This window comes from Bos javanicus, chromosome 8 (genome assembly GCF_032452875.1).
Source record: "Bos javanicus breed banteng chromosome 8, ARS-OSU_banteng_1.0, whole genome shotgun sequence".
NCBI classification, from domain to species: domain Eukaryota; kingdom Metazoa; phylum Chordata; class Mammalia; order Artiodactyla; family Bovidae; genus Bos; species Bos javanicus.
Genome location: NC_083875.1, coordinates 43078086 through 43101437, shown reverse-complemented (window position 1 = coordinate 43101437; position 23352 = coordinate 43078086). Strand labels below are relative to the sequence as shown.

Here is a 23352-nt window from a genome sequence, read left to right as displayed (position 1 = left end):
TGCGTTTCCTTAAGTCTGTTCAATATTATTAAAAAGATATAAATTTAGTGTATCTTTTCAACCAGCAGCACAGAACTGAAAAGTAATGAAGATGAACCGCTTATTATTCTATTTTTCTCTTCTGTACATCAGAGACATTTTTTTCTCTCCCATATTATGGTTTCCAAAGTCTGACTTATGGCATTTTGTTACTGTAGATGAAACCTTGAGAACAGATGGAGTAGCTCATGTTTGTCTTTATGATTTCAAAGGAAAACAGGAAGGTGATAGATCAGAGCTTCTTTGTAAAGAGAAATCTAAAACCCTTAGCTCTGACTATGCAAATTATTTTAACAAATATGAAAGGCCCTTAACTAGTAGCTCATTGTTTATACAAATACATAAAACTATGTTTTGTAACTGCAGATTATTCATCAACACCTACTTTTGCAGCGTCTGATCACGTCAGACCCCAACACTGACTCATCAGTGATTTTGTAGCTACTGTTCTTGCTATGGTCTTAGTAGTCACTGATTAATAAAGGCAAGCATAGCGATCTATTTTACAATTGCTAAATCTGTAGGAGACTAGGGGGATGAAGTAGAGCTAACATTCACTTTGGCGAGTTTTGCCTTGCTGATCCCAAGCTACAGGTCCCCTAATTGTCACACAGCCTCATTTAGCCAAAGGGGAAAAGGAATGCTTCCTGGCCAGTCAGATGGGCTTGTTTGGGGAAGGACTCAGGCATGCAAAATGAATTATTAACAAGCAAAAGTAGTTTGGAAGGATTGAATTGCATGACTTGGTCTATTGGAGGATGTGAATAAAATTCCACGGCCAACCCGCTTGCTGTTATCATGTGAACTTGGAAATACGTTTGCCTTGTTGGTTATAATATCACAAGAGGGCATCATGGTGGCTGGCAGCTACTTGGCTATAGGTATGTGAGTAGATTAGAGCTTAATTAAAAAAACAAAAAACTGCATTCCGTTTGTTTGTTTCTTGTGGGTAACTTTATAAGCCATTTAATACAATTTTATTAAATGACTATCAATCAACTATAGTTTCAGGAATAAGATTACATTCAAATTAGCTTTGCCATGCTAGATTCTGATTGGTTTCTGATTTTTGCTTCATTTTATTGAAAAACCTGTTATCTATGAAGTTTTCCAATGATATTAACTATAATGGATGCTGATTTCAGATTCAATCAAATAATTATTTCAATGCATGTTTCCAGCCCTTACTCTCTACCACCATATAACATATGATATGAATGAGGTGTTATATTTATGATAATCTGAAAGAAGTCCATGATATAGTAAAAACAAATAAATACCTTTCAAAGATCATTGTTAGGAGTGAGAGGAAGCCAAAACTAGTATTTCCCATTTTTATATGAGACAGTGAATTAGCATTGTTTGGTATCTACAGCTACTTCATATGAACAGGAAGTAGTTCTATTCTTTTTGTCCAGCGTCATCAACGTTAATCTTTAAACACAAAGAGAATATTAGCATGGCACTTAAAATGAAGTAAAAAAAAATGTTTAAAGCTTATTAACTAATTAATATCATTAAAATAATTAGAATGAATCGATTTGTTTAAAAACCAAGACATTCTCTACTTATTTACTGGAGACAGTGCTATACTTGGCTTCTTATCTGAATTTTTTGGAAAGGAAACTTTGAGCATCTCTGAACATACCCGATACCCTTGGCATGATATAGTTCCTTTGTTTATAGAAGGCCAGCTGTGATGGAGAAACTCAGGGAGTCCCTTTTCGGCTCCACCAAACGGAGGGCAGGGGGACAGGGGTGTGACCTCCGTCAGGGGAGATGTTCTAACCACTCCCCTCTCGACAGCTGCGACAGGAGGTGGTGGCCTGCATGCGACGGGACACGACCCTGGAGACGGCCCTCAACTCCAAAGCGTACAAGCGGAGCAAGCGCCAGACCCTGAGGGAAGCCCGCATGACGGAGAAGCTGGAGAAGCAGCAGAAGATCGAGCAGGAGCGGAAGCGAAGGCAGAAGCACCAGGTACTCGGGCCCCGCCATGTGACTGGGCCGAGTCAGAGCCCCTGAGAGATGGGCCCCTGTGGGTGGTGGGGACATCACAGAGAGGATCCTGGCAGCTTAGGAGGCCCGACCACACCGTCTCATAGATGAGAAAGCTTAGGCCCAGCAGAGAGGTGACCTCCCCAAGGACACAGAACAGTCAGTGCAGGATGAGGGCGGAGGGCACTGCTCTCTGAATTCCAATCAAGTGTCATAGTCATAACCCCATGGGAGGCTGCTGAGGAGGTGGGTGCAGGAAGGTTTCCTAGGACAAAATCCTAGGGGAGAGGGAGCTTGGAAAGAAGAGGGCAAGCAGTTATTTTTATAACAAATATAAATATAGTATCCTGGGCTTTTCATGGGCCCAGTTGGAGGTTTCACAAGGGCAGATATTTTAAAACATTCCTTTCCAGAGATTTGGAAATATTTTGATGTAGGATTTGATTCTCGTGTCATAATCCTATAAATTTTGTTTTTCAGAGCTTAATTTGGTTTTGTTGCAAAGTGCCTTGATTGGTTTTGTTTTGCAAAGTGTTGGACTTTAGTGTAAATAAGGTTATGCGTTTCCCCTTCTTTATTTAACAACTGCATACAAATGGTGTGTGGCCATTTTAGCTTCCTATAAAACTCATTTTGGGTGACAATTCTAAGGTATTTAAGTGAGAGCACTACTTTCATAACGTGATTCAACTGTTTGTCCTCTCAGTATAGTACCTGTTTCCCTGGGCTTTATTCGAGAGTGATTTGCTTTAAATTTCATCATCACCATCTTGAAGGTACCTCTCAATCTCGGGTCTTTCCGTTTTCATGTGGCCACACCCTCAGGACCTGGGAGGCTTCTTTTCTACAGGCTGGCACTGAAACAGACTTGGAGAGGTCACCTCTTCCACCACCCCGTAGCCCACACCTCAGCTGTGGAGACCCACCAGGGCGCCCATTCCAAATAGGTTCTAGTTCCCCCTTGCTGTTCAGTACACACTGCGAGTTTTCTTGGACTGGGTTGAAACTGTAACTGGGAACTGGATGTTCAGCCTTCTCTTCTCCCTGCTGTGGATCCTTTAGGAATACCTGAACAGTATTTTGCAACATGCAAAAGACTTTAAGGAGTATCATCGGTCTGTGGCTGGCAAGATCCAGAAGCTTTCCAAAGCAGTGGCCACCTGGCATGCCAACACCGAAAGGGAGCAGAAGAAAGAGACGGAGCGGATTGAGAAGGAGAGAATGCGGAGGCTGATGGTAAGGACCCTGCCTATGGAAATTCAGGAAAATGCTTTGCTCATAGCCATCTGCACTGAGAAACATGCCATGGTACAAGGAGAAAGTAAAAGGTGTTTATCAAGTATACTAATCCATTCCTTTAAACTTCACAGGGATAAGGTAAAAATACCTTCTTTTCCCTAGACAACGCAATGCCAGTAGTCAAGGGCTACCACTGATGAGTACAGTGTTTCCATGTCCTAGGGTGGCACTGGCACTGCCAGTTCGATGATAGCTTCTCACGTGAAGATAGGTTCTCTAGTTTTTAGGAGTTTTGATGACCAGACCTGGAAGGATGGAAGTGGCAGTTCTTTTTAAAGTAGTGCCTCTTTTCTCTTATTCTCTCCTTTTCTTCCATTGCCAAAAGCAGAAAGTCCAGGATATTTCATTGTGATTTCTGCCAAATCTTTAAGATGATCTCCCTACCATACAATCATTCCTTGGCATCCACAGATTGGTCCCAGGACCCCACCAGATACCAAGATCCGTGATGCTCAAGTCTCTTATATGAAATGGTGTAGGACAGTGAGCCTTCCGCATCTATAGATGCGGATGCAGAAACCACAGATATGGAGGGCCTAAATTAAATTGTTTCATGGAATAGAAAAAGAAGAAAACTCCTAAAGTCATCTTTTAAAGCAAGTATAATATCAATACTAAAGCACTGTGAAAAATTCCAGTGAGAAAAAAAGACTAACATTAATGAAAAAATTTTGAATGATATATTAGCAAAGAAAATACAGTGTGGTATTTAAAAAGTGGTTTAAAAAATAGTGCTTCTTTGAGACTAATGACAGAAGTTGTTTTGAATGAATATCTCATTAAATTGTGTCTTGGAATCTAGGAAGTTTTTTTTTTTTTTTTGAAGTCTCTGATACTTATGCTTATCTTTTTTTTTTTTTTTAAATGGTAGAAATGTTTCTTTTACAGTTTAAAAAGTGATTTTTCAGTTAATTTTGAAATACTTCTTTTTTGTTATAGCTGTGTTATTGTGGAATGCTATTCATGGGTCATTCCATTTCTACCGTTACTTTTTAATGGATATATAAACACAGGAGGAATTGGTTTATGTCATAGGCCTACATATTTGCTTTTATTGGCCACTTATTTTTGGAATCAAATCTCAGAGCACACCATGGATTTTAGAAAAGTGTGTGTGATGTATATTGATAGGAGACCTGCATATTCTTTGTGGGATGTAATGCCTGAGTATTGGATGAAGATAAAATCATTAGGGTCAACCTGTAATTATGTCCCTGAAAAATTTCAAGTGACACAGTCCTGGCTGGTATTACAGTTTGCATTTTTTGGTCTTTAATTTTTCTTTGGATTTCAGAGAGTAAACAACATATTTTAAAATGCTCTGTGTCCAGGTGCTACTAAATCTTGTCATCTTCTGCCTCCTGCTCCGTTTTTGGATGGGAGGGGACTGTCTCAGAGACTGCTAACTAGCTGGGGAGACCATTTTATAGTCATCTGAGCAGTAAGCAATCAAATTTGTCTGATTCAACTGAAGTGAGACTATATTAGAACTTCAGTAACAGATTGGTTTGACACTAATGATTAGGCATTTGCAAATCATTAATTTTTGCAATTAAATGATGGAATATACAGATAACGGAGAAACTGAAGTTTTTTTTTTATCACTCTTTCTTCAAGTGAGATCAACCATAACCAAAAGCAATTAGAGTTATAATAGCATTCGAGGCTCATGTTCATCCACGGGGCCGACAGCAGCCAGGAAGAGCGATGAAGCCGCTGTCGCTCCGGCAAGTGCTGGAGGGACACCCTTGGACTGAAAAACCCAAGCTCCTCTATAATGCAGCTGCCTTCTAAAGATTTTGCTGTGTGTTCCTTTTATCCTGCATCATGTGAAGAAAATATTTTGGAAATGTCCTTTTATTGGGATGTATAAAGATTTCTCTTGAAACAATCCAGAGTCCATCAGAGTTTTTATTCCATTTAACCTCATAACGTTGCTTAATGGGAAGTACTGTGACTGTTTTATGGCTCAGCACTCTCAGGCTTCAGGTGCTAAATGACTTGTCTCCAGTCGCCTGGGTGCACCATGCAGTGCTGATCTGGGACCAGAATCCCCACAACTTGACCTTTGCTGTCAACCGCAGTGTCTGTCATGCTTTGAAGTATCAGAAATTATTTGTTCAAAACCTATTCAGTTCTTCGCCTCTGGAAGTACTTATGGAAATACTTACGAATGAAAAGCTATTACAGAATTTGCTTCAGGACCATTCAGTTCAGAATTACAGGGCAGAGGTGGGGGAAGGGCAGCAGTGAAACGAGTCATCACGTCATCACGAGTTAATTGTGTTGGTTGCTGTTGGTTATATGAGTGAGTTTACTACTTTCTCTGCTTTTGATTATGTTTGACAATTTCCAATACAAAGTTAAGGGTAAGCTTCAGATGGTAAATCATCAAATTGTAACGCTTTTTGTGCAGTTTAAACAAAGAAGAATGGAAAGTTGGCTCGAAGTGCTTGATCACACCACAGAAATTGTGTAGTTACATGTGTTGATCTGGCCCTGAACCCCCGTTCTTGGGAGGTAGGCATCACACCGCCCTGTGTTCCCCAGTCCCCGCCAGGGTTCAAGGACTTGGGCGGCTGGAATCATTCAGTTTGCTGCACACACCGCTAAAGTTCAGACCATCAGGAGAAGGATGTGTGGGAAAAGGTGTTGCCCACAAACTTTTATTATGTTCTCGCCACACTCTTCTTTCCTTAATAGGCTGAAGATGAAGAGGGCTATAGAAAACTGATCGATCAAAAGAAAGACAGGCGTTTAGCATACCTCTTGCAGCAGACTGATGAGTATGTGGCCAACCTGACTAACCTGGTTTGGGAGCACAAGCAAGCCCAGGCGGCCAAAGAGAAGAAGAAGAGGAGGAGGAAGAAGAAGGTGAGTACTCTGATGCCTGTGGCTGAGCTGGGGATGTGTTTGGGGACCGGTTTTAGGCCTGTCTTGCCCTGTAATGAGTACTCCTTAACTACCCTCATGGAAGACTTAGATGATTTTACCGTAAACACTGCTGACATAGATGGGTTGATGAGGCATATTAGACAACATATTGGAGATGGACAGAATGTATATTCAATTCCTATTTCCACTGTTTGACACAATATTAAAAAACTAAGTACACATAGTCAATAGGAAAGGGGAAAACATGGCCCAAAGAAGGGTTTGCTCAAGTGCAATGCGTAGGCAGGGGACTGCTGAGTTAAGAAACTGGAATGAAAAATGAAAACCAAAATGCCTTGTTCAGATTGAAAGGAGCCAGAGGAAGATGAAAGAGAGAGCTTTGAGATACTTTTAGTAACATATTTCAGCCTGTTTGGACAGACAGCTATTGCCAAGATTGTTCATTCAGTTCAGCTGTCCTAGTGTTACAGTGAGGAAAATGTGCAGGTCAGAGTTCTAGGTCATTACAGAAAACAATAGTATTATGTAAAATAATCTGAATTATCATGAGAAGTGAGGGTAAGATTTACAATCTCTGTTCTGCAGATCGTATATCTCACTTCAAGGGTAACCTGCTTCCCTGTGTGGACCTGTGGATATATTAGATCCTCTTGGAAGCTTAGGTAGTCTGGTAATATAGTTCTTGGTGGCTATTCCATTTTCATGGTCAGTCCTGATTGGTCTGGGTACAGACATCAGCAGGAAGGCTTTAAATTGTGAAGACTGAGGACTGGTAGCATTTAATCATTTTTTTCTGTGCACGGAATAATGGAACAAAATGTTTTTCAAAAAATAATTAATTTCATGGCTCCTGACTTCTCATACCTGTTTCATAATTAAGGAGGAGGAATAAATGATTGAGAAGGTGCCTTCTGCACCTGATTTCTTTAGTATAAGATAGCTCCCCTTATTGTGAAGGTGAACGAGGGATGAGTCAGGGTTTGCATTTCGACATTTCCTTGGTGAGAAATACCAAATTTTCTTGTCAAGGTCGCATTATAGACTTTGCAAAATTCCAGCTCCCAATTTCTAACTTAAAGTTGACACATGGCAACCAGATACAATTCTGTAATATTCCGTAGGTGCATGCTAAGTCACTTCAGTCATGTTCAACTCCTTGAAACCCTATGGACTGGGACCCACTAGCCTCCTCTGTCCTTGGGATTCTCCAGGCAAAAATACTGGAGTGGGTTGCCCTGCCCTCCTCCAGGGGATCTTCCCAACCCAGGGATGGAAGCAGTGTCTCTTATGTCTCCTGCAATTGGCAGACAGGTTCTTTACCACTAGCATTACCTGGGAAGCCTGTGTTCCATAGGTGGACCCATGAAATAGCAGTTTTAGTTTTTCCTAATCCTGAAGTTTATTCTGTGAGGCTGTAACAAAAAGGTCACTGTTAGTGTTTTTAACATCGCAGTTCATATTCTATGTTTGTTTGTGATTGAAAGCTAATGACTCAAATTTGAGCTTCTGGCTTTTAATGAATGGATTGTTGCCATAGTATTGAGGGCTTCCCAGGTGGCTCAGTTGTAAAGAATCTACCTGCCAATGCAGAAGATGTGGATTCAATTCCTGGGTTGGGAAGATCCCCTGGAGAAGGAAATGGCAACCCACTCAAATATTCTTGCCTGGGAAATCCCATGGACAGAGGAGCCTGGTGGGCTACAGTCCATGGGGTTGCAAAAGAGTTGGACACGACTTAGCCACTAAATAGCAAACAGTCACAGTATTAAATTGCTATATCATCATAGGCAAAGAAAGATACGTAATTGAGTAGTAATGATTATGCTTTTGTTTCTGTGTTAATCTTTACAGAGCAGGAACCTGTTGGTATTTTTCATGGTGCTTGCAACTCTGCATCATCTATAGGTTGACTCTCTACTTCCAAACTCCTGCTTTCAGATTTGCTAATAGCACTTATTTTTCCTATTCCATGCAGTTGCTCAGCAAATATTAACCGAACTCTTACTGTGATCTAGGCAGCGTGCTAGATTCTGAGGGAGAGAGTATAGAGGTGAGGAAGATTTCTCCTGCCCTCCTAATTAAACCAAAGAAGGAGACAGGCAGACATTAATCAAACTATGCACCTGAATATATAAGTATAAACTGTAACAAATGCTGTGAAGGAAGGCAGGGAGCCAGACTACGACCTGATTGCTTGGCAAACGAGTCATAGGCACCCCAGTGACTCCGGTCTACCTGGTGTCTCTTTCCAGGCATCTCCCACTGATGAGCTCACGTGATGAAATATGCAGAATTGTTACTTTATTATCAGCCCTTCCCCTCTTGCCTGGCATGCTGTCAGGATGCCTTGCATCTGAGCACACCCTGCCCTTAGCAGGACCAAGGAGATCAGGCTCAATTTCCTTCCCAGCCATCTTGTTGGGAGACACTGGATAAAGGACAAGAAGACACTGGGATCCTTTCTAGTCTTTCCTGAAAACTGTGTCACTTAAGACTTAGTTCAAAGTGAGTCACCCAATTTCAGATGTACCTTCATTCAAGTGCAAAGAAAATGGATGCTTTCAAAAGCTGATTATTTGACACTTTGGATTATCTGGAGTTCCTCTCCCCTCCATTAGAGTGAATGATTGAGAGTTGTTTGTTCCAGCTTCTCTGTCAGGGAGGGAGGCTGCGTGGGGACGTTTAATTCTATGCTATCCCTTTCAGCATTTCCCGTAGAAATAATATCACGCTGCACCTATCTACAGGGTTATTTTCTCCCCCTTATTAAGTAAGGCATCCCTAAATCTTTCTTTTGAAAACAGCTTCTTTACCCAGTGAGCTAATAGCACTGAACTAGTGGCAACACTTGAAGGATAAGATCCAGGTCACTCCAAGACCTCTGCCATCAAAGATGAGTATGACAGACCTTGTGATTTAATTGGAAAGGGGCAACTTTGTTACTTTTTGTCATTTTTTAAGAATTACCCCAGTGTAACAGAGAAGGCCTCTTTCTTTCTTGGGGAGTTGATCCTGGTTACTTGGTATTAATGAATAATAAAGCAGGTTTCCTTTAACCTCACATGACCTTGCTTAATTTTTCTCTTCTCATCAATACAGCCACTTCTATGAAGTATACATTTATAAGTCATTCTGAAACTTCTCTCTCTCAACCTGACTTCCATTAATGCTCTTGAAGTGGAAGAAAAAGAAGTAAACTCTGTGTATCTACTCGAGTGTTAGAGGAGGAATCGTTTTTCAAGTATTGAAATAACTAACTATGTGACACCGGCTCCTGTGGTGTCATGCTCATGACACCCGGCTCACGTGGGACAGCATGAGCACAGTGTTAGTGTGTGCTTACTGTGCCCTTGGAGGGCTACTTCCTCTGCCCTGAGAGTTCTGGCCTATCTACTGGAGGGACCCAAGGTTGAAATGGGGGTGTGTACACATAGGAGTGAACATGCTCACTTATGACTTGGATCACTATCTAAATCACATTAATACACTGTCTTTTAAATTCATAACTGCATCAGAAAGCATAGAATACTAATTGTTCTTGTTCCCTGGTAGGATATTTCATTAAGAGATCTATAACTCAGCTCTTTAGTCTCTTCATCTGTTAGAAGGTGATAGGAAAAGGACCTACAGCCTGCATTTGTTGTAAGGATTGCAGAGGTTATATGCATGCGTGCCCACTCAATTGTGTCTGACTCTGCGACTCCATAGCCTGCTAGGCTCCTCTGTCCAAGGAATTATCCAGGCAGGAATATTGGAGTGGGTTGCTATTTCCTACTCCAAGGCATCTTCCCGACCCAGGGATGAGACCTGAGTCTCTGCGTCTTTGCACTGGCTTGCGGATTCTCTACTACTGAGCACCTGGGAAGCCCAAGATTATCTAAAGGACTTTGAATGCTCCCAGGGACATAGTAAGTGCTCAGTAAATATTGGTTATCTTATCAGGAAGTTCTGTGGTATAAATGCAGGATAGTGAGTGTCCAAATATGGTTATAGGTTTCTCTGAAAAGGAAATCTTCTTTTTCCACTTATTGCATATTCTCTGTGATGTTGAGAAAATAAATGGCCATTTTTTTCTAGGTGAAGCTCAGTTAGCTATTACTAAGTCAGGTGTCTTTTGGGACGATGACAGGCCCCTTGGCGGTTGTGGCCTGCAGTGGGAAATGAGGATGTCTTATTTTGGGCAGACTCTGCTTCCCTTACCTCCCCAGCTCCTACAAAGAGAATTTTCTAATTATTTGGCCTCTGCTCTCTGATGGTTCCTGGTAATAATGAGGCATTTCTTACATAGATTTAGGCTATGTTTTTCCTTGGGCTGTGGTCAGGAGCCCCATGCCAGCCCCCCGCCCCTGAATCTACTGCTGAGAAGTCTGGTCATTTCAGAGGTTCAGCTTCCCCAGCTATTGACTTCAGGCCCAAATTAAAGTATTTAATTCCCTCTTCCCAGATCTTTCACTGGGATGTACACCAGCACAACGACACCCTTGGTGTTTATTGTGACATTTCTTGGAAACTCACGATACTAATGGGAACGTACTCAGAGAATGCATGGGGGAGCACTGTGCCAAGTCTCTTCTTCATTGTGGCCTTTGCTTCTCTTTCTTTCCCTCTCATCAAACAGTATTATATACACTGTTATATGTGAATCTCAGATCTGGGATGTTTTGGAGGGGGAACCTTTCTGACACTAGTGTATTGATCAATATAGAGATGAAAAATGTGTTTTTCTTTTAGGTATCAAATAATTAAAAAAAAACATCTTGGTATAATGATGAAAACAGCATCAGATGAAAAGCTATAATCTTATTGAGACATTTTATATTCAATTTATTCTCCAGTCCTTCTCAGTTCTTTTATCTCTTTTCCCCAGAGACTATTAGTTTATTGCAGTTTTCCTTCACAAGGAGATTTTTGTAGGTGAAAGAAATATTCTAAGGCAATTTTGGGCATTTGAGTATAGTGACTATTGTAAAGGTAGGTGAATGCAATGACACAATTAATTAGATTTATTTGATAAGTTTAGTGTCAAAATGGGTGAAACCAGGAGTTTGGATCAAAGTCTTGCTTAACTGGATTGACCAGTTACTTGAGTCAAAATGTTGGAGCTGGTTTTCCCTGCAAGGCACGACCTAAGTCATGTGCAATTGCTTGTTAACTTGATATTCTTGGGTATTTTTTATTACCTGTTCACCTATCTTAATGCTCACAGTTCCTTTTAAGTGACAGTAAAAATAACCAAGTGATTCCTGACAATCTTAGGTTTCCCTCAGAGCAGAATGAGTCTTTAAGATGCCAGCACATTTAAATGATATTTCGGTATATTGTAACAACACCTGCTGGGGGATAAACTGTGTTCATTGTATAATATAGTTTGTAAGATATTTGATATAAAACTGTTTCTTTACAAAGTGAGGCTGTTTGTGGCGTGTGTTTTGGTAATCTGCATAAAATACCCATTGAAGCCCATTTTCTTTTCTTTGAATATTTATTCACTTATTTAGCCAGGCTGGGGTCTTAGTTGCGGCATGTGGAATCCTTAGTTGCGGCATATGGGATCTAGTTCCCTGACCAGGGATCAAGCCCATGCCCCCTGCATTGAGCACACCAAGTCTTAGCCACTGGACCATCAGGGAAGCCCAAAGCCCATTTTCTTGGGTTCAGCTTCCTCAGGGTTTTCACGTTTGGGGTTTCCTTTCTGTCCTTGCCTTGTCACTGATTGTGTTACACAGCCTAGGAGGATGGGTACCTGAGTACAAAGCTTTGTTCACAAACATTCCTGAAGAGAGTGTTTGAATTCACATTGGCCTTGGAAATCGGGAAGCCCAATTCTTTCATATTGTGTCACATCCGCCTCCGTAATTACATTCCACCCTCCACCCATGAGGGTAGTTAGTTATCAACTTTTTGCAGGTCGGAAGAAGCCAGTACAAAGTTCCTTTAGCCCTGATTAGTGGCTGAACTGAAGTGGATTTTGTTTTTGTTTTAATCAGTGGAGATAAGCTGAGCAGACTCACTGATACAGAACTTCCTCAGGCAGCCACTGCCACAGGAGCATCAGGTTGTTTCACCAGGGGCTCGGAGTCTGTCCAGAGTTAGCTCCAGTGGTAGCACCAGTCACAGTCTGTTTGGAGTTGACCATAAACAAAAGAAAAAAAGAATTTTTTTTTTTTTTTGGAGGGAGGGGAGTAGAGGGTTCAGCACTAGTTTGATGTGAGAATGTGGATTTATGAAAGTATACCCACCAGACATTGTCCCCAAACTGAAGAAATTCAAAGCATGATGGGATAACTTGACATCTCCTGCCATAGAGCAGACTGCCATCTGGCTTCCGCCTTGTATAATAGCACAGCCGAACTGGGTGTAGATACAGGGCACACACAGGAAGTATCATAGAGCACCAGTTCAGTGAGAGAACTGTGTGTACATTCTTAGCTTTTTTATGATTTGCAAATATATTGGCACCTAATTACAATGGTGATAATTCATTGAGTGTATGCTAAGTGGAAAGCTTTGTTCTTGCTATTTTCATTCATTCCTTCATTCACTATATTTATTTAGTGTCTTTTGAGTGCCAGGACCCCTTGTAAGGTATGGAAATACATGTGTGAACAAAACAGACAGAAATCCCTGACTTTGTAATGTTAGGAAGCAATTTTCAGACAGTGCTGTGTGTTGTATAGACATAAAAAACCCTCAGACTGTCATTGATTCTTTTACATTGTGAAAAATGACACTCGCAATGTATATTACATGTAACCTTGATTATCCGTATTAACATGGTGATCCGGTCCTGCAGCAGCCCAGTGAGGTGGGAACTGCTACTTTCCCAGAGGAGGGAACCAAGATTCAAGAGATTTGCTCAAGATCAAGTGGCTAAGTATTCGTGCACTTAGTGACAAAGCTGGGATTCAAATGCAGTTCACCTAATTCCAGGACCAAGATTCCTAAGTCAAATGTTACATTGCCTCTCGGATTTGATACTAGATGGAAATTTAAAAATTAGTTTAGAGGATTTTAAGTAATAGAAAGTCCTGCTGATGAGGCAGTTTTAGATAACACCCTATCTGGTTGATAGCATATTCATAGAAGAGTGTTCTTCATAATAGTTTTGACTCTGTTATTTGTGGTCCTGCAGACTTTTTAAATGTGCTATTCATTGAAACAGTGATCCATTTTCACTAGCTAGATACTGGAAATTGGCTTATTCATTGTCTCATTTGATATTCTTTGTTTGCCAAATTTGTAGCTAATTTCTTATTTGTATGGAGAGAATGGTGGGATTAATTGACTTTCTGCAATTAATTGAAAAAGTCGCCTGAATATAGTGCCTGAGAAATCCAAAAATGGACTTTTCAGGGGAGCTGGTAGCAGGGACGGTTCCTTTTCTGGACTTTCTGCCATTGTTCTCCGAATCCATAGCCCAGATATAGGGCCCAGTGCTTTTCCATGATGGTCATTCCTTTTGAGCTTGGAAATATTTTCACTTTGGGGTTGCAGAAATAGAAAATCAAATTCTTGGGAAATCATAACCAAAGGGAGCATTTCATTTGGTAGAAGTGCTACATTTTTTACGCGTTGTGCTTTGGCATACATGTATACGCGTACATTTTATAAGAAAATTAGCAAAGAACTTCAGAAAGTTCAGACATTTATGGGAAATGCCCTTCTTCAGTACAGACAAAGACTGGATTTTCAACCCTAGACATTTTCTATAAAAGCTATTTTGTCAAGAGACAATTGAGTTATTTTCACAGGAAGCAAAAAATGTATTACACAATCAATGCCTTAAGTAAACAAAGTGGAGTTAATATTGATTCTGTATCATTATGTATATTTTTAATTAACTAAAGGGCCCAGGGGAGGAAAGCTCATTTTCTTAAATGTCTTGATAAAGGAAATGACTGAAGTTGGGTTTTTTTCTCCTCATCGCACTACACAGAATAACTTTAAAATAAGGATTCCGTGAAGGTGGTGTTAAAGATTTCACTTGTTAAAGAGGTTGTTATAAATGTAAGAAATTTCAGACTATGTTGTGTTTATTGCAGATGAGGCTCTATCAGGTATGTACAAAATGTGACATAATCCTAGCTTTTCATTTAAGCGGTCTTTGAGGCACATAGAGGTTAATGGGCTAAGATACTGGAATGCTTAAGAAATGGAGGATGACAGAATTTTCTATGAGACCACAGAATCTGCATCAAATTTCCCCATATACCCACTGAGGAAATGCTATTATGAAAGCCAATTAGGTAGAATGAAAAGCATTCAGAGAATACACAGGATTTTGAATGATTTCGTATTTTTATAACCCAAGAGTGATTCAGAGTTCATTCTTGAGGGGACATTTTTTAGAAAACTTGCTAAGGGAATGAGCAAGTTGAACTGATTCAGGATGTGTCTTCCTAGTGCCAAATACAACCACATTTCAGATTGTGACCTCGGTCTTAATGCTGCCACATCTTAAGCTCTTTGCATCCTAGAAGACACAGTCCACCCCTCTCTAATGGGCCAACCCTGAGTCACATCTAGCTTCAGTCACTCCCTGCAAGTTGCCAATAAAATATACACTCTGTCTCAGAGAGTGAAGAGAAACACACATAAAAGGCATTAATTCTTAAGCTCTGTTGGATGATGACAAGTAGTAATGAAATGCTGTTATGTGCCTGCCACTGAGTTGCCATGAGGTCCTTCCTGTACCCACCTTCTGGGTTCATACCTAACATTTGACATTGTTTTGCAGAAGGCTGAAGAGAACGCAGAAGGAGGAGAGTCTGCCCTGGGACCAGATGGAGAGGTAAGGGATTTTGCATCCATTTTTACTGTACTCTGCTGAATGAAGCCCTGCTATTCTCTGTGTATACTAATTGTATTTTTCACTCCGCTATTCATTTTTTAAGTAAAAAGAGTAGTCCATTAGCATAGTAGACAATTAAAATAGCATAAAAGGAATACACTAAACAGTAATCTTCCATCTCAGACTGCCAATCAACTGATATTAAGTTTCTTGTATACCATTCCAGAAATTTTCTGTGCACATATAAGCATGTGTTTATGAATATACAGAATGTGGAAAAATCTTAAGTGATTCTATAATTACATTTTCCCTGTCAATGATGCAGAAGCATAAAATATGACCCAGTTTCTTTCATTTACTTTGAAATTTCATAACTCCATAAGCCAAACAATTTATGTATTTGGTAGCCTATTTTTTTTTTTTTTAATTTTCTGTAAGCTTACCCTATAGCTTCTATTCGTAGATTCATCAGTATATTTCTAAATTTTATTTCTGTTATTTCTGATATTCTCCTGCATCACCAGAATACAGTGATTGATTTATTGGATTTTTTTTTTTTTCTCTGAAAACTCAGAGTTCTGTGCCAGTGATTCACACGAGCATGTGTCCTTCAGAGTGGGATGGGAAGGGCATTTGTTTCAAACTGCCTTCTCCTCTCACAGATTCTGAAAAATCTGCCTGGAAGATTGGGGTGGGTGGAGGGTTGCCTCTTTCCTTTCCAGAATCACCGTTCACATGAGTCATATTATGAATGTGAACGGCCCAATGGCAGGTAAAAGGTTGAAACCACTATTTTATGCAGAAACCTCTTGAACAATAAATGTTACTTAACCGCTATAATTCATCACAAGGAAAGAAAAGATTGGGATAAATGTCTAATGTGTGAGAAACACTCAGTGGGCTATTATAGGGGAAGAATATTGTATGTTAGGGCACTTAGGAATCGCTCTAATTTGTGAAAGCCCAGCCTTACCAAAGCATGCCTCACGTGGGTCTGTAATTAACAAGCACATAGGGAGAGATTTTAAGGTGTTAGTGTGGTAGCTCTCTTATATTATCCCCTGGGAAAATTAGCTCATACGCTTTTTTCTTTTTTTTAAATCATAGCACATGATATGTTCTGTTTGCTATAGTGGGCAGTCTTCATCTTACCTGGTTTGTCTTGAAATAATGTTTTGATTACACTCTGCTGTGTTCACTCAGTGTTTCTGCCAAAGTTCTAATTTCAGCTGTAGCAATTCTCAGTTTTCTCTGAGGTATGACACAAACAGTAAAACAAGCTGTAGTACAACAGGTCAAGATAATGGAATATGATTCTTCCAAGGGAAATGGTAGCAGTTCCTACGTAAGTAGGAAATGTAGGAAACGCTACTTACGGTAGGTGTCCTACTTATCACATGAACATATAGATGACCTTCTACATTAATGAGGAAGAAGCATTGTCTTGAAATGCAAAGTAACAGTGTTCACAACCATTGCTTCAGCGCACATAAAAGGACAGAAACTCTGGAGTAAGCCTTCTCTTTTTATTTTTCCAGGTTATTTTTGTGGATAATTGCTAATATGATGTTTCTTTTTCTGACAGTGCTGTGTTGAGGGAGAAGGGGGAGAGAACCAGTTTTGAGGTGGAGGGGGAACATGGTCATTTCCTATTAGATATAGAAGATAACCTACAGCACGCTGTTTTTCCATTTTAACTCCAAATAACAATTTAGAAACAACTTTTCGGAATTAGTGAATTGCCTAAATGTGTGAATTTTATCACTTTAAAGGAAATGGATAACTTGAATTCCTCACAGATCAAGCGTTTCCAAACAGACATCTCGCCTGGGGGCCTGCTCCTAGATGCACAGTCACCCTGTAATCATAGCATTCATTTGCCTAGGATTACTCCAGTTTTAGACCTTTTTAAACAGTTTGTTCTCTGAAGTAGGTTAAACACAGCCTCTGCAATTTCACTTATTCTCTTAATTTTCTGAGCAAACTACTTTTCATTGAGAGTCCAGTGACGAATTTCAGCTCAAACCTGGTCGATTTGCCAGATTTCCGATGAGCAGAGCCTTTTGCTTTATTGCAGGTCCCCATGGTTGGGCTAGGTACCTGATGGTTTGGTTTTGGATGAAATGACATTGTTTCTGCAGAAGCCACACTGGCCATTAAGAGATGACACAAGTGACAATCCCTCTTTCTTTTTTCCATCATTCTCTCTGAAACCATGAGTTTGTAGTAGTCTTTATCTGGGGGAAGTATCCTGAATATTCGTTGGAAGGACTGAGGCTGAACTGAAGCTCCAATACTTTGGCCACCTGATGCGAAGAGCCACTCACTGGAAGAAACCCTGATGCTGGGATAGACTGAGGGCATGAGGAGAAAGGGGAAACAGAGGATGAGACGGTTCGATGACATCATCAACATAATAGACATGAGTTTGAACATACTCTGGGAGACAGTGAAGGACAGGGAAGCCTGGCATGCTGCAGTCCATGGGGTCCCTAAGAGTCGGACATGACTTAGTGACTGAACAACAGCAAATTAATATGTGGGGGTTTAAGGGTTCTTAGTTGAAAATGGCAAGAATCAGCTCTGCTTGATTTAAGTAAGAAGGCAACATGTCACTAGGATATTGCATGGGTCATCAGATCTCCGGAAGGCAATAATCTGACTGGGACTACGCTGTTATTTCAGTGATGTGTTACTGTGGTGTACTCTACACCTGGTTAGTGAAGACACAGCTGGCCTTGGGAGTAGGCATGGCCAATACCACTGCACTGGCAATGCTGCCACTGTTGTCTGCTCTCGTGCCAGTGTGCCCATTGGCCCTCGCTTTCTTCTAGGTCCTGATTCAGAGCCTTGGTGAATGTGCCCAGTTGCAGAGCTTAGGTCTTGTGCCAACACCTTAGCTTCAAGGAAGGCCAATGTTTTCCATTTCTTTAGTGAAAAGTGACCTCCCACATCCCACCTGGGAGGCATCTCACCAGGAGACAAAATTTCTAATCACAGGAAAGGGTTTCAAATGCTGGATAGCCACAAACTGTAGCACAGAGTTGGGAGAATATCATAATACTAAGCAGTGCCGTGTCTTTTCTTCTGTCTAGCCCATAGACGAGAGCAGCCAGATGAGTGACCTCCCCGTCAAAGTGACTCACACAGAAACTGGCAAGGTCCTGTTTGGCCCAGAAGCACCCAAAGCAAGTCAGCTGGACGCCTGGTTGGAAATGAATCCTGGGTATGGCATGAAAGCAGAATTATTGGTGTTCTTTGGCTTTTTAGATTTTTGTGGTCCTTGTAAAATCTGGGAACTGAAACAACCTGACCATTGCTGAACTGAGGTTATTACTTGCATTTGTCATTTGTACATAGAATGGGCCGTATGTATTTGTGTATACACATACACACACATAATAATTTAAAAAGCTAAACTTGCTCTTCCTCCCTGCTCTTTTTCTCGTAGTTACGAAGTTGCCCCTAGATCGGACAGTGAAGAGAGTGATTCTGATTATGAGGAGGAGGTATGTTTGTGTCTCTGTTTGGAGTTCATTGGCTGGAATGTTCTCAGAAAATACCTGGGTCCTTCTGCCTCTTCGTCCGCCACTGTTAGCCAGCGGGTGACTACTGGCCTGGAGGGTTTGCCGGAGCTTCGCTGGTTCATGCCTAGTTTCACAGTGACTTCTCAGGGGCTCGTTCTGGCCAGTGGGGAAACTTGGTGAATTCTCAATTTATTTGAAACCAAGAAAAGAGAAGCTGGCATTAAATTGGAGGTGGTAGAAAGGTCTCTGGAGGAAAATTGGAGATGGATTACTTTGGGAAAAGCAATTCCATGCTTCTAAGTGGTTTACACTGAGGGTTAAGAGCCTAAAAATGCCTGAAGTCCTTTAGTGCTTAGGCCTGTTTGAAGCTGTAAGTATTGAAATTTGGACAAAAAGGGCAACATGTACTTGGTTTAATGAGTTTATTGAGCCTCTTGGTTTGTTGTTTTTTTTTGTTGTTGTTTTTTTTTTTTTAATGGGATTCTTGTTTTAATTCTTTGGATATAATTGGTATCCACCTTTCTCAGTCTCTTGGAAGGAATACTTACTGTATCTAGAACCTAAAATGGTATACTTTTAATAGAAATGAAAGAATAATCAAGGTATTTCTAGATCAACTTTAAATTGCTTAACAATTACAAATAGAAGAAATAAATGAAGATTTTTATCTCCTTTATTAGAGCATTGCTAGTGTGTAGTCATAAATCTGATGTTTACCAGTTTAGAGGAATCTTGGTTCAAAGAACACCAGAGCAGAGCAGCCTTACCAGTGACAGCTCACCAGAATTTTAAGACTGTTGTTATTTTGTTCTGTTTTGTGGACCTGTGTTTCCTAAATTAATCTACCATGGATTAAAGATGAAAGATAATAAAAGTTATTATTATTTTTTAAAGCGTACTATTAACAAGCAAATACTTTTGGAGGAATGCTATTTTTTTTTATAGGCCACTCTTTCTCTGAGATATTTGAAACTTACAAAATCAATTTTTTAAATATCTCTTGTTTACTCGGATGAATGGGTCCATAAATGATCCGTTGGAAGAATCTTCTCATTGAATCTGAGAGCCAGGGAGGGACAGAGACGAGATAAAGAAGGCTGCTCAACCCAAGGGTGCCCTCCTAAGAGTGACAACTGCAGACAGCTCCAGACAACTGGGACCAGAGTGAACTCTGAGCTGGGGGTCCAGAGACTGGGTCCTCATCTGTGGCCAGTCATGTCCCCTCTTGGGGTTCACCTGGTCATGAAGGAGCTGTACCCACTCCTCATTTTACCCCTTACAGTTCAATGATCTGTGATCATAGATTTAACGTTCAGCATTACGATCATTGTCAGTCCTCATTGTTTCATTCAAAAGTGATGGAAAAGCATCATTCTCTTTAAGCCTACTTTTAAAGGGGATTCTTCTAGGTTATCTGAAAAGATATAGCCTTCAACACCAAGTGGGTAGTAGTGGATATAATGGATATTTAGTAAAGCTTTCCAACGGGCCAGCAGAACCAAGTAGGTGGGGAGGTGATGAATCCTTTGCCATGTTATTGACAGTGTTTATCTACATATCCAGAAATATGAAGTGGCCCCAGAACACACACCCAGAAGACCACATGCCTACAAGCTCCAGTCCCTCCGCCGTGAAGGCGTGTGAGAACATCCAGGGTCCACTGGCATCATCAGAAAGACAATACTAAGATCTCTTCAACTGGCTTTGGAAGAGAAGGGTTTTAGAAGGTGGCTCAGTTATCAAGAGCAGATGTCTACAGCAGCAGTCCCCAACCTTTTTGGCACCAGGGACCAGTTTCGTGGAAGAGTTTTTCCACAGACCATGGGGATACAGGCAATAGGGAGCAGCTGTAAATAGAGATGAAGCTTCACTCAATTGCCCGCTGCTCACCTCCTGCTGTGCAGCCCTGTTCCTAACAGGCCATGAACTGGTACCCATCCGTGACCCGAGGGTTAGGGACCCCTGATCTGCAAGACTCTCTGATGACCAAATATTGATACAGATCCATCTTTCTGGCATGGTTTTTACGTATTTACTCCCGGGGAGCAAGGGTTCCAGGATCCCTAGAGGGCTCCTTCTGTTCTTTCATTCAGTGGTTTAAACAGCGATAGAGCGGTGGGAATTGCCTAGTGTAGGTTAGGGTTAAATTTATGTCCCCCCTCGGTTGCGTTCACTTCACTTGACAAGTTGAATACTATTCCCTTTCTTTCCACAAAATGCCAATCCTAGGGATTCCCTCTTTATTTTAAAGTGGAGTCTTTGTTCCTTTTCCAGGATGAGGAGGAAGAGTCCAGCAGGCAGGAAACTGAAGAGAAAATACTTCTGGATCCAAACAGCGAGGAGGTTTCGGAGAAGGACGCCAAGCAGATCATCGAGTATGTATCGCTCAGAGTTTCATCTCTTGTACATGCGTTTCATGAGGGTTATCCCCTATGAATTTTCTTTTAGAGAATTTTGTCTTTAAGGATGGAAGCTGACTTTATGCCCAGAATCCCCTTGAAATGCCACCATCAGAGGTCACCAGCGTGTCCCACCGCTCAGCCCCTTCTTTAGTCCTCTTCTCCTTCCTGACTCCCTCACTCCTGGGTTTCTCATGTCATAAGCACTTCCATCCTAGTTGAAATTTGCCCCTCCAACCGGCAGCCTTTCCCACCTCCCGTAATGGCATCAACACTCCTCCAGAAACCCACAAGGGATGTGCCCTTCCCTTCTCTGTCCTCGCTGCTGCAGGTGGTCAGCCCCTGACTCCCCCAGCCCAGTCTCTGAAACACCCCAGAGTCCTTCCCCTCACCTGAGCACCGAGCTCTTTGCCTCACCGCACCCATCCTCTACACCGGTGGGCTATACAGCTCTTTGCCTGTATCGCTCTAGTGTTAAAAGAAAAATTGTGGTGAAACAATCTGCAAAAGAGAACATTTTAAAGTGATGAGATTTAAAAAAAAAAAACCAGAAATAGGCATTCTGATATTTTCTCCTTTTATTCCAGGGCTCTGTGCCCACTTCAATAATCTTTCCTTTATCCATCTGCCCCCTTCTTCACTGAATGTTTTAGGAGCCCACCCCCACCCCACCTCCATAGGAGGCTTCCATGGTGGCTAAGTGGTAAAGAATCTGCCTGCAATGCAGGAACCACAGGAGATGTAGGTTCGATCCCTAGGTCAGGAAGATCCCTTGGAGGCGGGGAGCATGGCAACATACTCCAGTATTCTTGCCTGGAGAATCCCATGGACGGTCCATAGGGTTGCAAGGAATCCAACAGGAATGAAGCAACTTAGCATGCACACTCGCACGCCCCCTCTGTGGAGTGACACAGTAGTCGGTTAACCTGGTGCAAAAACAGAACGCTACCTCTTCTCTTTCCCGTGTCTTTAATGCCACCTTCTTCCCCCTCTAATCTGTCCAACCTTTGGGCAGTGTTCTGTGGGTAGGATTTATCTTTGATTTTCAAGGGCCTAGGACACTTCACTGGCAAAGTGTGAACTTGCAGGCATACAGTTCATGCTCACAGCAGTCATCTGAAGTCAGGAAGGCCTGTGTGCAAATCCTGATGCCAGCGTCCTTCATGCGACCTGGGAAAATTCATGAAGTCTTGAACTTAGTCTGAAGTTCTCCACAGGTGTAAAGTAGGGAAGGTAATAGTAACGTCTGCCTTGCTTGCTTTTTGCGAGGATTACAGATATGTTTTACCTGCTGGGCATGAAGTAGGTGTGGGGGCTTCCCAGGTGGCGCTAGTGGTTAAGAATCTGCCTGCCAGTGCAGGAGATGCAAGAGACTCAGGTTTTATCCCTATGTCGGGAAGATCCCCTGGAGGAGGGCATGGCAACTCACTCCAGCATTCTTGCCTGGAGAATCCCATGGACAGAGGAGCCGGGTAGGCTGCAGTCTATAGCGTCCCAAAGAGTTGGATATGACTGAGCATGCACACGTGAAGGAGGTGATAAATGAAGCTCTACTTACTGCATCTGTTTTTGGCTCTCCATTCATGCACAACTTCCCTGTGCGTGACTCTCCACTTTCTCTGCCCCAGGACAGCTAAGCAAGATGTGGACGATGAGTACAGCATGCAGTACAGTGCCAGAGGCTCCCAGTCCTACTATACCGTGGCCCACGCCATCTCCGAGAGGGTGGAGAAGCAGTCGGCCCTCCTCATTAATGGAACCCTGAAGCATTATCAGGTAACTGATGTGGTAACTGTGTATTCTTGGTAACACAGGGAACTGTATTCTTGGCAAGTTGCAATCTGTTACCTAATTTTGATTGGATATGTTGTGTGCATGCTAATTGCTCAAGAGAGTTGATGATGGCAGGCGTCTGGGGTTAGATTCTTTCTTTTTTCATTTTTGGCCATACTTCATGGCATGTGGGATCCTAGTTCCCCAGGCCAGGGATCAAACCCATGCCCCTCTGCAGTGAAATTGTGGAGTCTTAACCACTGGCCCACCAGGGAAGTCCTCATATCGCTTCTAGAGTAGCAGTTCTCTCTGCTGTGCCTGTAACTCTTGTTTAGAGCGTTCCATTTTACCTTCTTCACTAAGGCGTTTACCCATTTTCCCTTTTATGGTTTTGGGATGAATTGTTTTCAGAAATCCTGACTTAACCTTTGCAACTGTTTTACCCATGGATCTCTTCAGAAGGGAAAACCCAGCTACTTTCTATGAGTACAGGGAACATCTGTGTCCCTTTTTGAAGTAAATGAAGTATATTTCTTCAAAACTTTCGGTGGTAGCTATAGTTTAACATTATGAATTCAGCCACCTAAGAATTGCTGTCTACAACATTTACATGCTTTTTTTTTGGGGGGGG

General features: G+C 41.6%; 1 protein-coding gene across 7 annotated transcripts in view; it reads left to right on the top strand.

The window, feature by feature from the left end:
- SMARCA2 (SWI/SNF related, matrix associated, actin dependent regulator of chromatin, subfamily a, member 2) overlaps positions 1-23352 on the top strand; it is a 179781-nt gene that overhangs the window by 41706 nt on the left and 114723 nt on the right. For all 7 annotated transcript variants that reach the window (XM_061425431.1, XM_061425428.1, XM_061425433.1 and 4 more), the window contains exons 7-14: positions 1846-2019; positions 3100-3273; positions 6040-6210; positions 14969-15022; positions 18118-18248; positions 18474-18531; positions 20824-20924; positions 22577-22724. In XM_061425431.1, coding sequence (XP_061281415.1) covers positions 1846-2019; positions 3100-3273; positions 6040-6210; positions 14969-15022; positions 18118-18248; positions 18474-18531; positions 20824-20924; positions 22577-22724 — 1011 coding nt within the window. The remainder of the gene's footprint in view (positions 1-1845; positions 2020-3099; positions 3274-6039; positions 6211-14968; positions 15023-18117; positions 18249-18473; positions 18532-20823; positions 20925-22576; positions 22725-23352) is intronic.